General features: G+C 39.4%; 2 protein-coding genes across 7 annotated transcripts in view; one reads left to right on the plus strand and one right to left on the minus strand.

The window, feature by feature from the left end:
- The window catches only part of ralgps2 (Ral GEF with PH domain and SH3 binding motif 2), a 641,885-nt gene that overhangs the window by 421,334 nt on the left and 205,821 nt on the right, over window positions 1-14,730 (plus strand). The window lies entirely within an intron of this gene.
- Window positions 1,920-14,730, minus strand: part of angptl1a (angiopoietin-like 1a) — a 70,469-nt gene continuing 57,658 nt past the window's right edge. The window contains exons 3-5 of the mRNA XM_070887413.1: window positions 14,346-14,539; window positions 7,272-7,542; window positions 1,920-2,566 (exon numbers count right to left, since the gene is read on the minus strand). Coding sequence (XP_070743514.1) covers window positions 2,382-2,566; window positions 7,272-7,542; window positions 14,346-14,539 — 650 coding nt within the window. The 3' untranslated portion in view covers window positions 1,920-2,381. The remainder of the gene's footprint in view (window positions 2,567-7,271; window positions 7,543-14,345; window positions 14,540-14,730) is intronic.

A 14,730-nucleotide genomic window follows, 5' to 3' on the forward strand; every position in this document is an offset into this window, starting at 1 on the left:
GGCCTAAACCAACACCAGCCTGGCCGCGACACTGCAAACACGCCATCCAACAGCTTTCTGTTCCATTCTTCCTCCCTCCAAATCTTGTTGCAGTTATAATAGTCAAAGGCTGACCCTGACCATTTCCTCCAAAACCCAGTAAATTGTAGTGTACTTACCTGAACTGTATTCACAACGATAGAATGTTACTTCCCTCTAATACAGATGAATGATATTCTACAGTATCTTTAATAAGGGCACTGTCACCCACAATGAGGGAGTTTAGTAGATAAGTCTTCAGACATTAGTGCATCTTTAAAGGGGAAGGATAATCTAGTGACAGTACTTTTTGATGAAAGAATTCCCCCATTTTATCGGGAAAAAAACACATCAAAGTCAAATGTCAGCATGTCAAATTTGCTGACAACAAGAAAATAGAGATATCAGTCGAGATAGAGAATGCTGAAAAAGGTTTACAGAAGGATTTAGATTAGTTGTCCAATTAGGCAAACAACTGGCAAATTAAATTTTGCACTGATACAAGTAAAATATTGTACATTGGTTGAAAATATGTGCATCGCAAGAATGCAGTGCTGATGTTACATTTGATATAGGTAGACTTAGAAAATAATTCTGGATTCATCAACTTCAATGTCCAGGTGATGTGGCAAAGCAACTAAAACGTAATTAAAATGCTGGTGTATATATAGCCAACAACATGCACGTTTACATACTCTGGGGGTAATGTTGGGGCTTTGCAGTTCACTAGCCAAATCACACTTAGAGTGCCACCATGCCTGAAGAAAGATATATAAGCAATGGAGAGGGTACTAAAAAGCCAGAAGATGAGCCAGAGGAACAAAGGTGATGAGCTATGAGGGAAGATTAGAACAGCTCAAGAGCTTATAAGCTATAAGCGAGGGATCTTGCCAGGGTGTGTGTATATATAACATAGCATAGTTGTGATAAAACTGGAATATTACTTTGAGTTAAGGTCGGACCAACGGGCATAAAGTTGAATTAATGACGAGTAAATTTAACACAGATACAGGGAAGAGGAACTTTTCTGAGTGGTACAAGTTTGTCTTAATTTGCCAGGCAGAGTCGTAGAAATAAAAAAACATGAGGGCCGTTCACAATGCTGGATGGTACCATGGGAGATTTAGCAGAGTGGAAGAGCTGAGCTTTGATGGATCAAATAGTAATCTGTCATTCTTGATTTCTTGTACGTTCTCAAAAAATAAAAGAAACCCACTGCTGCTACAATTGCCTATTAATAGCTGAATTTGTGTGAATTTATGTTTGGATAAATATGTATTTATTTTAGACATGCATCATTTGGTCAAGTTTTGAAGCAGCTTTAAGAATGAAATCAATTTTTGGAAAAAAAAACCTTAGCAGTGGCTTTTTCATTTGTGACTTAAAATACTGGACAGGAATTTGTCCACGGTCATGCTTTGTTCCAAATTTAAGCTTTGAGAGTTGCACCAATGTTCTTCTACCGGACTTTTCTGGCCCAGATAGATGGGACCATCACAGCAGAGGCAGATGTAAGGTACACATAGGTGAGGAGCAATGTTCCCTTCTCTGCGCAGAACCAGCTTTTCCAGTGTTGAAGTTTTTGGTGTTGGTGACAAATGTTCCAGTGGAACAATGAGAATGTGTCTTCTGGGGATTATTTTAATTTTAAACTTGGTCCTGCTTTCAAATTTTAATCTTCATGAGAATATGAAGACGATTTATTTTGATCCCTAGATTTAAATCTTTCCTTCTAATCTAGGAGCTTCTGCAATTTTATTCTGTACAGATCACTTCATTGTTTGCAATGCTTCTGTTAAAATTAAACTTTGATGCATGAAAGGCTTCAATTTAAAATATTTATTTCCATCTAACCTCACAATATTTTCAGCATTAAAATAAAGTATTGTGGATTCCCCAAGTATTCTTACAATAAAGCTGATAGGTCTGACAGCAGATTATTAAACAAACAATTGTCTGTTTTTAATAAAATACAACATTAATATACATCCAAATATTAGTCATAACAATTTTTTTGGGTTATAAATGTAATCTGGTTAAAATTGTGGCACACATATAATGCCCTCCTATATAAGAAGGGCAGCATTTCCTTTAAGGTGCAAGTTGTTCGACACAGTGCCAGTGAGCATTGAATACAGATGCACATAATAATGCCTTCTGGATCCTTGCTTTCTCCTGTAGCATTTTAAAAGGTAATGGAACCATATATGTAGGTACACTGTTGAGTGCTTTTTCAACATTGTTAAACATAATGCTTCTTTAACAAAGCACATGACCTGCCTTTGAAAGAACCCTTCACTTTAGATACTTTGTATTCATGATTGTATCCATGGGGAATGTGTGACGACGACTTGACCAGCGTGTTATTCAGGCTTGACCATCATTACCACACTTTTCAGAGAGTAGGAACCCCCTCGAAATTCAGCCCAGTAAACTCCATCTTGGTACTTGCTGCGATAATGACCACCACGATACCACACTCCATTCAAATTAGAGTGTGCACAGGCATTGTACCACCAGCCACCTTTGTGGAAATGAGCACAGTTACCTGAGGAGGGAACAGAAAGTTAATACATATATTCCTGCATCAGTTCCATCCCAGCTATTCAATACATTGGATCCAAAGTTTCACATAAATGTGTTTTTTTTAAGGAAGCAGGGATTACCCTCTTAGTTTTCTCTCCAAACAATTTATTTTGTGCAACAGGACATTCTCTGACAAAAATGAAGCAATTTTGTCTTTTAAAAACCTACTAGACTTTTGCAACCTAAATCTAATAAATTAAAAAATCTTAAATCTGCACATTCTTCCTCTCAACTTTTACCATTATAAGTGCCTATGTGTACATTCATAATATGAACTACTTATGTAAACTTGTCATGCTGCAATTACACTGTCCTGCCAATGGTGACATAGTAACTCTGTTTTGCACCTCCCAGCTTCTCAGCCAGTACTATGGAGAATCTTTGTGCTCCAACCAACTAAACCTCTTTGCTTCCTAGATTTTTGTACATTTTTCAATTTAAAGAAAGAAGTTCCATTTATAATAGTGCCTTTCCCGACTTCAGGATATCTCAAAACGCTTTACAGCCAATGAAGTAATGTAGACAACCTGGCAGCCAATTTCCACACAGCAAGGTCCCACAAACAGCAATGTGGTAATGACCAAATAATCTGTTTTAGTGATATCGGTTGAAGAATTGGGCACGACACCAGGGAGAACTCTTCGATTCTATAAGATCTGTATGCCCACTTGAGAGGAAAGATGTCACTTGATTTAACATCTTGATTTAATGTCTCTTTTGAAAGACGCATTTAACTAAATAATATAAAGTCAAAGTTTTATATATAAATAAGAACCAAATATATAACTTCAAAATGGGAACTGGTCTGTGGGGTCTGGTCTCATTATGCTTTGTTCTCTAACCCTACTGCACCTGTAGATTATAATTGATCTTGACTCTCCATATGGAGCGCCCTACTAATTTCCCGAGGATTGTTGGTTTGTTTCCAAGGTTACAGACTTCAGAGAGGTGCCAAACGTCATACTTAAAACATATACATGTTATGTGGTTCATTTACATCTATGATAGCCAATTATTTTAGAATCCAAGTGACAGTTATTGAAATTCAACAAACCAAGCAACCATTAAGTGGATGGAACTGTTCATTTAGCAGAATTAACAGAGTTTCGTTCAGTGAAATTAAATTAAGCTGATTGGAATAGAACAGGAAGATGTGGTCGACTAGCTAGCACTCTGTTAGAAGAATTCCAAAAAAGAAAAGAATTGCATGTATAAAAAATATCGAAGAACAGCTGAACGTACAGATTTCAAATCTGAGATAAGAATCTTGATGAGGCATGAGAGAATTTTCAATAGGTAAAGCAATTGACAACAATTGTTCTGTTCATTTAGTCTAGGTGCATTACAAAAGCTTATCTCGATATCAAGGCTAGTGTCTTCACACTCAAAAGGCACAGGGAGTTGTGACTTAGAAACATAGAAATTACATGCAAGAGTAGGCCATTCGGCCCTTCGAGCCTGCATCACCATTCAATAAGATCATGGCTGATCATTCCCTCGGTACCCCTTTCCTGCTTTCTCTCCGTACCCCTTGATTCCCTTAGCCGTAAGGGCCATATCTAACTCCCTCTTGAATATATCCAGTGAACTCTCTGCGGCAGGGAATTCCACAGGTTAACAACTCTCTGAGTGAAGAAGTTTCTCCTCATCTCGGTCCTAAATGGCCTACCCCTTATTTAAGACTATGTCCCCTAGTTCTGGACTTCCCCAACATCGTGAATATTCTACCGCATCTAACTTGTCCCGTCCTGTCAGAATCTTATGTTTCTATGAGATCCCCTCTTATCCTTCTAAACTCCAATGTTCAAGGCACAGTTGATCCAGTCTCTCCTCACATGTCAGTCCTGCCATCCCGGGAATCAGTCTGGTGAACCTTTGCTGCACTCCCTCAATAGCAAGAGTGTCCTTCCTCAGATTATGAGACCAGAACTGAACACAATATTCCAGGTGAGGCCTCACCAAGGTCCTATGCAACTGCAGTAAGACCTCCCTGCTCCTATACTCAAATCCCCTTACTATGAAGGCCGACATTCCATTTGCCGCCTTCACCGTCTGCTGTACCTGTTTGCCAACTTTCAATGACTGATGAACCATGCCACCCAGGTCTCGTTGCACCACCTCTTTTCCTAATCTGCCGCCATTCAGATAATCTGTCGTCTTGTTTTTGCCACCAAAGTGGATAACCTCACATTTATCCACATTATACTGCATCTGCCATGCATTTGCCCACTCACCTAACCTGTCCAAGTCATCCTGCAGCCTCCTAGCGTCCCTCTCACAGCTCACACTGCCACCCAGTTAAGTGTCATCTGCAAACTTGGAGATATTACACTCAATTCCTTCATCCAAATCATTGATATATATTGTAAAGAGCTGGGGTCCCAGCACTGAGCCCTGCGGCACTCCACTAGTCACTGCCTGCCATTCTGAAAAGGACCCGTTTATCCCGACTCTCTGCTTCCTGTCTGCCAACCAGTTCTCTATCCATGTCAGTACATTACCCCCAATACCATGTGCTTTGATTTTGCACACCAATCTCTTGTGTGGGACCTTGTCAAAAGCCTTTTGAAAGTCCAAATACATCACATCCACTGGTTCTCCCTTGTCCACTCTATTACTTAGCTATAAGATGGAACTAAATTTATGAAAGAATAAATACATACATATACATAATCCCAAAATGAAATAGGTTCTTACAAGAATTCTACCTATGCCACTCTTGAGTGTGCTGACGGAAGGTATCCAAAAGCACCACAATCTCTCCTGATGACAAGATTCCTAACGCATGGTAGTGATCTCCCTACATTGAAGATTCTGAGGCGAAGAATTCAGTGGGTTGGGGATGTGAAACATGCTTAGCAACATTTGTCTTTTTTTTGTTCTTTGATTGAAAATTCATTGCTACTTTTGTGTGATTAATTTTGATAAGCTTTTGCTCTTGCTATTATTTCATCATCCATCATCATAGGCAGTCCCTCAGAATCGAGGAAGACTTGCTTCCACTCTAAAAGTGAGTTCTCAGGTAACTGTACAGTCCAATACGGGAATTACAGTCTCTGTCACAGGTGCGACAGACAGTGGTTGAAGGAAAGGTTGGGTGGGGAGTCCGGTTTGCCACATGCTCCTTCCACTGTCTGCACTTGATTTCAGCATGCTCTCGGTGACGAGACTCGAGGTGCTCAATGCCCTCCTGGATGTTCTTCCTCCACTTTGGGCGGTCTTGGGCCAGGGATTCCCAGGTGCCGGTGGGGATGTTGCATCAAGGAAGCTTTGAGGATGTCCTTGAAACGTTTCCTCTGCCCACCTGGGGCTCGCTTGCCATGTAGGAGTTCTGAGTAGAGCGCTTTCTTCGGGAATCTCGTGTCGAGCATGCGGACGATGTGGCCCGCCCAATGGAGCTGGTCGAGTGTGCTACGAAAGCATGCTATTATTCATGCTGTCAACAAATCCCACTCGTCAGTTGCAATAAAAAGCACAACTTGATCATCTGGACTAATTTCCAGATGTTGTGCTTATGCAAATATTGTTCTCTAGCACAATAAGAAATGTGTATAAACTATCTTATGTTAGCAAAGGTATTCCAACCATGCTTCATTATTCTGTTACCACCACCCCCTCCAAACACACACAGAAATGTTTTTGAAATTGTGGGATGCTTATACAATGTTACAAACTCTTAAATAAAAATGCTTTTGATTGCTTTTCCAGACTGATTTCCCCGCAAAACATGCTGAAGCCATAAATTCCCCTGATGGAACATGCTGATTTTCCATATACTCCGAGCCCTAAATTGCACATTTGGCTTTCAAATGCATGCATGTTGTCATAGACACGAGTGGTTTAACTGTTAACCCTTTTAGCAGCCCATACTGAAAGGACTAGCTGGGAACTAGGTAGAAAAATACCTCTGCTCAGATGTTCAGATGAATCCCAGCTAGCTAAGTGTATATTTTTGAAAATATTTTTAAATTAAGAGCAGTTTTTAATCATGTTTTTACCCAAGTTACATGGGCATCAGTAAAGGGCAATAGCATTGTTCCTAAAATCTTTCGGAAAATCAGTTGTTGACTTCAGTACTAAGCCTCGTCATTAAAAGTTTCAGATTGACAAGTTTTGACTTTTGAAATGCAATTGGGACTGGTGCTGGCAGTTATTTTAAGTTGTGTAAAATGTTGGCGTAATAGTTTTGAAGTTTTATAGTGCAGTTATCTCCTGTGCTCATTTCACATTACAGCACCTTCACTGTGGTAGCCTTGACTCAGGCAGCAGCACGAGAATATAAATGAGACAGTGCGACTGTTGTTGGAGGAGCAGATAGCCACCTCCAGGCAGTTTTCCAAGGTGCCTACAGGGGCAGCAGTGCCATTATCAACAATCTGCCCACCTGTTTCTCCGTTGCCACCAATACTTTGGAATCAGCACTGCAGTGTAAATGGGATCAGATCCCACAGAGCTTGGTATGCGGCAGAACCGCTTAAAGTAGAAGGGTCTACGCAATACAAGGTAGGACATATGAGAGGTAATAATCAGAGAAACCTCTTGCATCACTAATCCAGCTCTGTTGCATTACTTGTCACAAATAATGCCACCATTAATTTATGCTTCATATTTGCATCGTTAAATGTGCCCTGTATAGACAATTGTTCGATACTACTTGAGAACTGTACCTGAGTATGAATCTCTGTCTCTGTCAAGTGTTGTAAACTGCTTGCCATTGTGCCATACTAAAGAATCTCCTGCATTCCCTTGATAGCTGCCAACTCGTAGCCTGAAGTTATCATCTTCATCCTCCGTTCTGAAGGCAGTATATTCAGCGTAGACTTTCTTATCGTTCCAGTCTTCCAATTTAATGTATAGCTTGTAGTTTCCCTGTGCAGTCAGCCTGTAAATGTTCTCCAGTCCAAGCCAGTGTTCCCCATCGATGTTGCCAAACCCTCTCTGAAATCAGACAGAATCCTATCAGATTATAATCATAGTTATATACTTGGAGTTTTCAGACTGATGTGTTTTTTCTATTAACCCACTAAATTTCTCAGAGCAGTCTTCCGTTAGGAATGCTTTTTTATAGTACATTGAATATATGAACTGCCATGAGATTTATGATGTTTCTTGGAACAATGCTAGAATGGTCAAAACTGCCTATTACCCTTTTATAAAATAACTTTTCAAGGCAGACATGAGTTGATATTTTTGTGAGCATTGAGTTAGTCACAACTTGGATAAACGCAGTATGTTCTTGGCTTACGAGTTAATAAAATAGTGATTTTAAAAAACAAGGCCACTAGCCTTGTCCGTATATTTTCATTTTTCCCCCCAGTGGTAAGGACTATCACTGAAAATGAGAGCATTATGGTAAATATTTACAATATTTGTTACTTAAACTAGTTTGATCAAAATGTGTACCTACAAAACATTACAATAGCAAATCTGTGCACTTTGTAATCAAAGTGTACTGTTTTGTTAGTGTGATATCTGGAGAGGGTGGAACACAATCAGTGATGAGAGAAAGTGCATGAAAAACTGAATTATTTCATACTAGTGAAGCAACGTTACGGTTCAGTCATTCTAGCAGCCTCACCATTATCCTCACACATTACAGACCCACTCTACTGTTGGGAGCCCACAGCTGACATCACCTTGTGACTTTATAGGGTCCAGCCAAACTTGCATTATTTTTAGTTCTAGATGCCAAACAGAGACATACAAGGTTGGGGAATTCTTTGACAGTACTCAGTTAGCACATCATTTTGTTGTGGCTCGTGGAGAATTTGTAACCTTAATTGCCTTCTCTATGGCAGCTTACATGCGCACAATTGCAAGTTCCTCCTTACTATGCGTTCAGAATCATAGCAGTGTCTTTATGGGGAGATGCATCCTCACAAGGAACAAAATAACTATTGCAGGATCAGTCGCCAGGTAATTCTTTGCACACCTTCCAAAAACTGGCAATAGAGCAGCATTGGTGTGACCAGGAGTGGGATAGGGAAACTACCAGTGGAGAAATGAGATAAAAATAAATTGGCCAAAGAAAATTATTAACTTACTGCTTCTTTGTTTCTCTTTCACCATTTGCCTTTGCTTCAGACTCTCTCTTTGCCTCTCTCCTCTGTTTCTTAGCCATCTTAGTGAAAAGCTCTCTTACACTGCCTTATTTAAAATACGATGGGTCTGAAGACAGTATCTGAGCTGTGCCGATGGTGAGAGAGTTTTGAAAGTTATTGGAATCATAAGTAAAATATTATCCTTGTAACTCATGGAACAGTCGGCAAGTCTGATGTAACTTATTTTTAACCAGAATAAAAACCTCAAAGGCAATTTTTGCGTAAACCCTCCCCTCCCAAAAATACTAATTGAGGTCATGGCTATAGTGAAATTAGTGTTAGAAACTAGTACACTCAATGTTTTTTAAGATTGGTTTCAATAGAATCATAGAAATTTCAGCGCAGGAGACATTTGATCCTATGCCAATACTGTTAAGTTAGGTTTCTGTTGATGGTGCGACACTAATTAATTTAAAACCCTAAATTACTTTGGGTCTGGCTAAGCATGGCATCTATGCTTGAATTAAGCACGTGAACCTTTTGCGGACCAAACCATTTCTGGGCCCAAGTCAAAAGGGAGCAACAGTAATGCTTCTGTGGTTGAATATCCTGGTGAGGCTTACTTTCCAGGTCACACCATAGAAAATGAAAAGGTTACCAGAGAGCTGAAAATTGTGAAACTGTATCCCAGCATGAGCCACCATCTTCAGGAGAAGATATAATATTGAAGTTTATATGATTAGTTTGGAAATACTTTATGGATCATTGTACCAAATTAAAACTCTCATTAGTGTTGCATATTAGTGTTAATAATTCATTCATTAACTAAATTTCAAGATCGACAATCTTGAGTACCCAATTTGTTTTAGTCCCAAAGTTGACTGTTCAATTCAGATTGCTTTTATTTCTTCATGTAGATTTAGCATTTATTTTCTGATGTTTTGGTGCAGAATTACAAGGAGGTGGATTGGAGTGATTAGCAGCCCGTTTACCTTGGTTGTTAACTTGATGCACTGCCTCTTGGCAGATTGCAGTAGTAAAACGTGCAGACTGGTCTTGCCCAAAGTCACCTAAGGGGACCATGCTTATGCAAGTGTTGGAAATCAATAAGGAGATAGGTGCTGATTCTATGACCTGTGCTTCCTTTGAGCACAACTCCCTGCAAGGAGCACAGAATTGGTGAATTTACCTGTGTATTTCACACAGTCATAATGTAAAACAATTTCATTTCTATATTCCATTTATTATGGCATTAATATATTAGAACTGAAAAGAACAAGTGTGTGGCAGGGCACTGGGTTGGACACAAGCCCTTCAGCAGTCGTACCCAGGATTGAATAATTGGACAAACATTTAATTTGACGAATGTCTTGCATGAAGTGAGTGTAGGTAGTCTAAGTAAAGTTCCTAAAGGGCGTCTGCCCACAACCAGGTTGGCAATAGGTCGGCAGCCTCTTGCAGTGAGGCTGCATGCTGGTGTAGTAAATGTAGGTTAAACATACATGCCCATAAATAGAATCACAAAATGAAAGAGCACAGGAGGACATTCAGCCCATCGTGCCCGTGCTGGCTCTTTGAAAGAGCTAATTAGTCTCATTCCATTGCCCTGCAAATTTTTCCCGATCGAGTATTTATGCAGTTCTGCTTCCGCCACCCTTTTAATCAGTGCATTCCAGTTCATCACAACTTGCTGTGTAAAAAGAATTCTCCTCATTGCACCACTGGCTCTTTTGCCAATTACCTTAAATCTGTTACCACTGGAAACAATTACTATTTATTCGATCAGATACCTTCATGATTTTAAACATCTCTATTAAATATCCCCTTAACTTTCTCTGCTCTAAGGAGAACAACCCCAGCTTCTCCACGTAACTGAAGTCCCTCATCCCTGGTGTATACCATTCTAGTATATCTATTTTGCACCCTCCCAAAGCCTTGATATTCTTCCTAATGTGTGGTGCCCAGAATTGGACACACTACTCCAGCTGGGGTCTAATCACTTATTTATAAAGCTGTAGCGTAACTTTCTTGTTTTTGTACTCTATGCCTCTGTTTATAAAGCCAAGGATCCCATATGCTTTTTAATAGTCTTATCGACTCATCCTGTCACATTCAAGGATTTTATGTAGCATAAAATTATATCATTTAGTTTATACTTCCTACCAAAATACACCCGTTCACACTTCTGTGTTAAATTGCATCTGCCTGTGACTGCCCATTTCACCAATGGAATACAAGACAAAATGAAATGAAATAAATAAAAAAAAATCAAAGTCTACAAAAGTCTATTGGGAGAAAGGTGAGGGAAACAATTGGGAAGAATTCAAGAACCTCCACAGTAAAATATTGTTTTTTAAAAAGACAGCGAGCCAAAAATAATTGCAAATAAGTGAACTGTAGATGTCAAAAATAACACATTCTTCCAGTGTTACAGCAGTAAAACGATTTTAAAAATTTGAGACCCCTTTAAGAATTCAAATTGGTTTGAAGATGAGGATGAACTAAAAAATAGTTTAATATACTGAGCAATTATATCCTTGAAGTAGGAATTGAAGAAGATACTTGCAGGTTAGACATTACTTGTACGGATTCCATTGAAAGGGTCAAATACATCCCCAGATATGGACCATTGTGCCCAAGGATGCTGAGTGAGATTAGAAATTAAATCAATAGAAGTCCTGATGGTCATCATGAAGGAGTCAATGTTAATAAGGGAGTTCCACTGGATTGGTAGTAAGCCAACACGGTACTTACTTGGAAAAAGACGACAAAGAAAACCCAAGTAACTACACACCCGTTAGTCTTGTATTTCTAACTATCAAAATAATGGAAATCATCCTTAAGAACAAACTTCAGTATGTGGAACAGTTGAGGCGGGTAGCATAGATGCATTTCAGGGGAACCTAGATAAATAAATGGGAGAAAGGAATAAAAGGATATTCTGATAGGGGAAGGAGGCCTGTTTCTATGCTGTAAATTCTATATTAAAAACAAGCCTTATGTGGCATCTGACACTACTTTAGGAGAAAGTGATCCTGACTGTCCAACCTCTTTAAAGGAATCATACGTTATCACCTGACCATAAAATTCTATCACCTTGACAATATTACATATTTTAAAAATGAAAATTGTGTTGTCTTGTGTCAAAGATGACTAATATAGGGTGTGAGGTTCAATTCTTGGGTGCCAGACCCCAGGCTCGGATTGTTTTGCCAAGTGGAACTGCAGTCAATTTAATTGACTTTCCTTGCTCAAAGCCATTGCTTATTGCAATGATGAGAGTCTACTGCAAAAGAAAGCATATGCCAAACATCATTACATTCAAATTAGTTAGGAGTATCCTTTACACACAGGATCAACAAATTCTCAAGAATTGCCAGTGTGGTGATTTCAGAAGCCAGTTTTTTTTTTATTGCTTGCCCTATTTTATTGAGAATTACGCCTACATTAACAGGTTGTTCCTTTGGTTTAGTTCAAATTCTCATTTAATTTAGACTTGTAGAAAAAATAGCTACCTACTTAACATATGTACTTCTACAAGGTGTCAGAGGTGTTAAGTATTTTACCTGCAGTATTAATGTTTTTTTCTGATTTGCTATCTTCTTGTTGTTTTATTTCTCCCTTTATCTCCAAAATTACCATTCAGAACATGCAACTGATAAATTTCAGGACTTCGGAAAAGTTCCTTTAATGTTTCTTAGGTTGATACAATGCTTGTTTATATAACAGTGCAATTTGATTAATCAGCAAGGTGCACTAATGTCTTTGTGATGCATTTCGTTTCACAACTTTGGGCTTGTTTGCTGTTTTATGCTGGTCTTTAAATTTCCCATCCAGTCACACACATTTGATGTAATTTAGGTACCTGTTTTGCAGATTGAGTGGAGAAAAAGAACACAATCTGCAAACGCTGGTAGTGAATAGTTTTGCCAAGCCCCAATTGTCACAACTTGCACTTTGTAGTACACTGCAAGTCAGGACAATGATTAAATTGTTCTGGAGTGATCTGTCTTTTACAAGTGAAATTTTGAAGCCTGGGGTGTTGGGATTTTCTAGTTTGGATATTTCAGAGAAATCATTAACTTGAACAAGGCTTTCACGAGAAAACCATTCATGGTTAATAAACTTCATAATGGTCAGCCTTGAAAAATATCCTTTTCAAATTGTTTAGTCTAGTTACCATCATCACTTGATATAATAACCGATGAAGCATATCTCATTTCTTTCTGCTAGTTATGTCTTGTATGTATATCCGATCAGTTTGAGCATTTCATTTTATGCTTATTTTAAATCCTCTGCCTTGCATAGCCACTCACTTGCACATGCTTTTACTCTTGGTAAGTGTTCTGCATTGCTTCCTTGGGACCAAATGGACTTTACTTTGATCTTTCATGGTGGAATGCCTGAACCCAGTGGCTTGGCTGAGAAACTACTGGAACTCATTGGTGTTGGCAAGTGATATGAATATTCACCTTTTTTATGGGACTTGGGATGCCTGCCTTTTAAGTGGCTTGGCTGAGAGCTATCGGAACTCATTGTACATTTTAGCAGGTGGTTTTGAGTTAACCGCCTCTAATAGGACTCCACAGTGTATGGCTGGTTTGCTCCCGTGGTGATTTGACTGTAGTCGGTATCCTGTTGGCATCAGTCATAATGTGACTGCTCGGGCAGTTCTGTATAATGTATGTTTCTAGGTTGCCACTCTCTCATTTTTAATATAATAAAACTTGGAAATTAGGGACAACTTTAGCAGTGAAAGTACAGCAAATTCACTTTGTAACATTTGGCAATTGGCATGAATATAGTTCCCTGTTAACATGCTGTTCACAATCTAGTCTGCTGTTGAAGCCACTGTTGTACAGGTACTATGTCGAAGACCAGAACAAACCATACCATTTTTGTCATAACAGATTTATTTTGCAATCTCTAAACATAACTTAGTGGCTTGTGTTGCAACATCAGTTTCAGAGAAATTGACATTCTTTGGAAACATATGTTTGGTCATTCTAGTTTAACTGCAAATTATGGTAACTGCTTTATTACCCCCTCCCACAAATCACTGAGTGTTTTATTGTAAGTTTACTACAACATCTTTTGCAATCATGCAGCTTTATGTGATGCAGTGAACATCTGTGACAGTCACACAATACAGAATTGCCCTGAATTGGCACAAAAGGAGGCCATACTGGTAGAGGTTGTCAGAAAATGAAAATGCTATGCTGCAATGGTTTTCAAACTAAATTCCGCAAATGGTTCCCAAGCGGCCCATGAGGTCTTAACACAAAATCTGGATTTCTGTAATTTGGACAGATTAGCATTTCAAGCACAACTTTTCTGTTGCCAACATTAATAAAAGACTTAATCTTTGGCCATAGAACTCTACACCATTTGGTCGTCATAGGTACCTCTTGGAAGTTTTACGACCAGGGTTCCACTGGAGTGTTGTCAATATTTGCAGGATGTCCCGCTCACATGAAAGTTTGAAAACCAGTGCCATATGGAGTAGTAAGGTTGTCTGCGGCTGGAGTTTGGCATGTTTTCAGCATAGTAAGAGGGAGTTGTACAATGTATCTTGATATCTTGACCAAACCTGGCCCGTGAGATGTACATATTGTTGCAAACGCCAAAGTGTGTTGTCACTCACCTTGACAAGCACAAATGCCCACTAAACAAAATAAGCAAAGTTCTTGACATGTTTACCTTGTAGTTCTCCCAGTTCCTGAAGAAGTTGACTGCCCCATCAACCCTACGCTGGATTACCGTCCAGCCTCCCTGATCATGGCTGTGGTCACACCAAACTTGCATTAGCTTATCAGTGCCTTCTGGTTTGATTAGGTACATGCCACTGTTTGCATATCCAGCCTGCCGGACATGGTAGCAATCCTTCCAGGGACCTGTGTAAAGGGACAGTGATCACCAACCCCATATATTTGTGCAAGCATATTGCTATTAAAGCCATCTATGTCTTATACAGGTTGAACCTCCATTATCCGGCACCCTGGGGAACTGGTCTGTGCCGAATAAGGGATTTTGCTGGATGAGGGGAGGTCAGCTGCCCGAGGGGGAGGAGGTCGGCGGGCCGTGA

Source organism: Pristiophorus japonicus, chromosome 8, assembly GCF_044704955.1.
Source record: "Pristiophorus japonicus isolate sPriJap1 chromosome 8, sPriJap1.hap1, whole genome shotgun sequence".
NCBI lineage: Eukaryota > Metazoa > Chordata > Chondrichthyes > Pristiophoridae > Pristiophorus > Pristiophorus japonicus.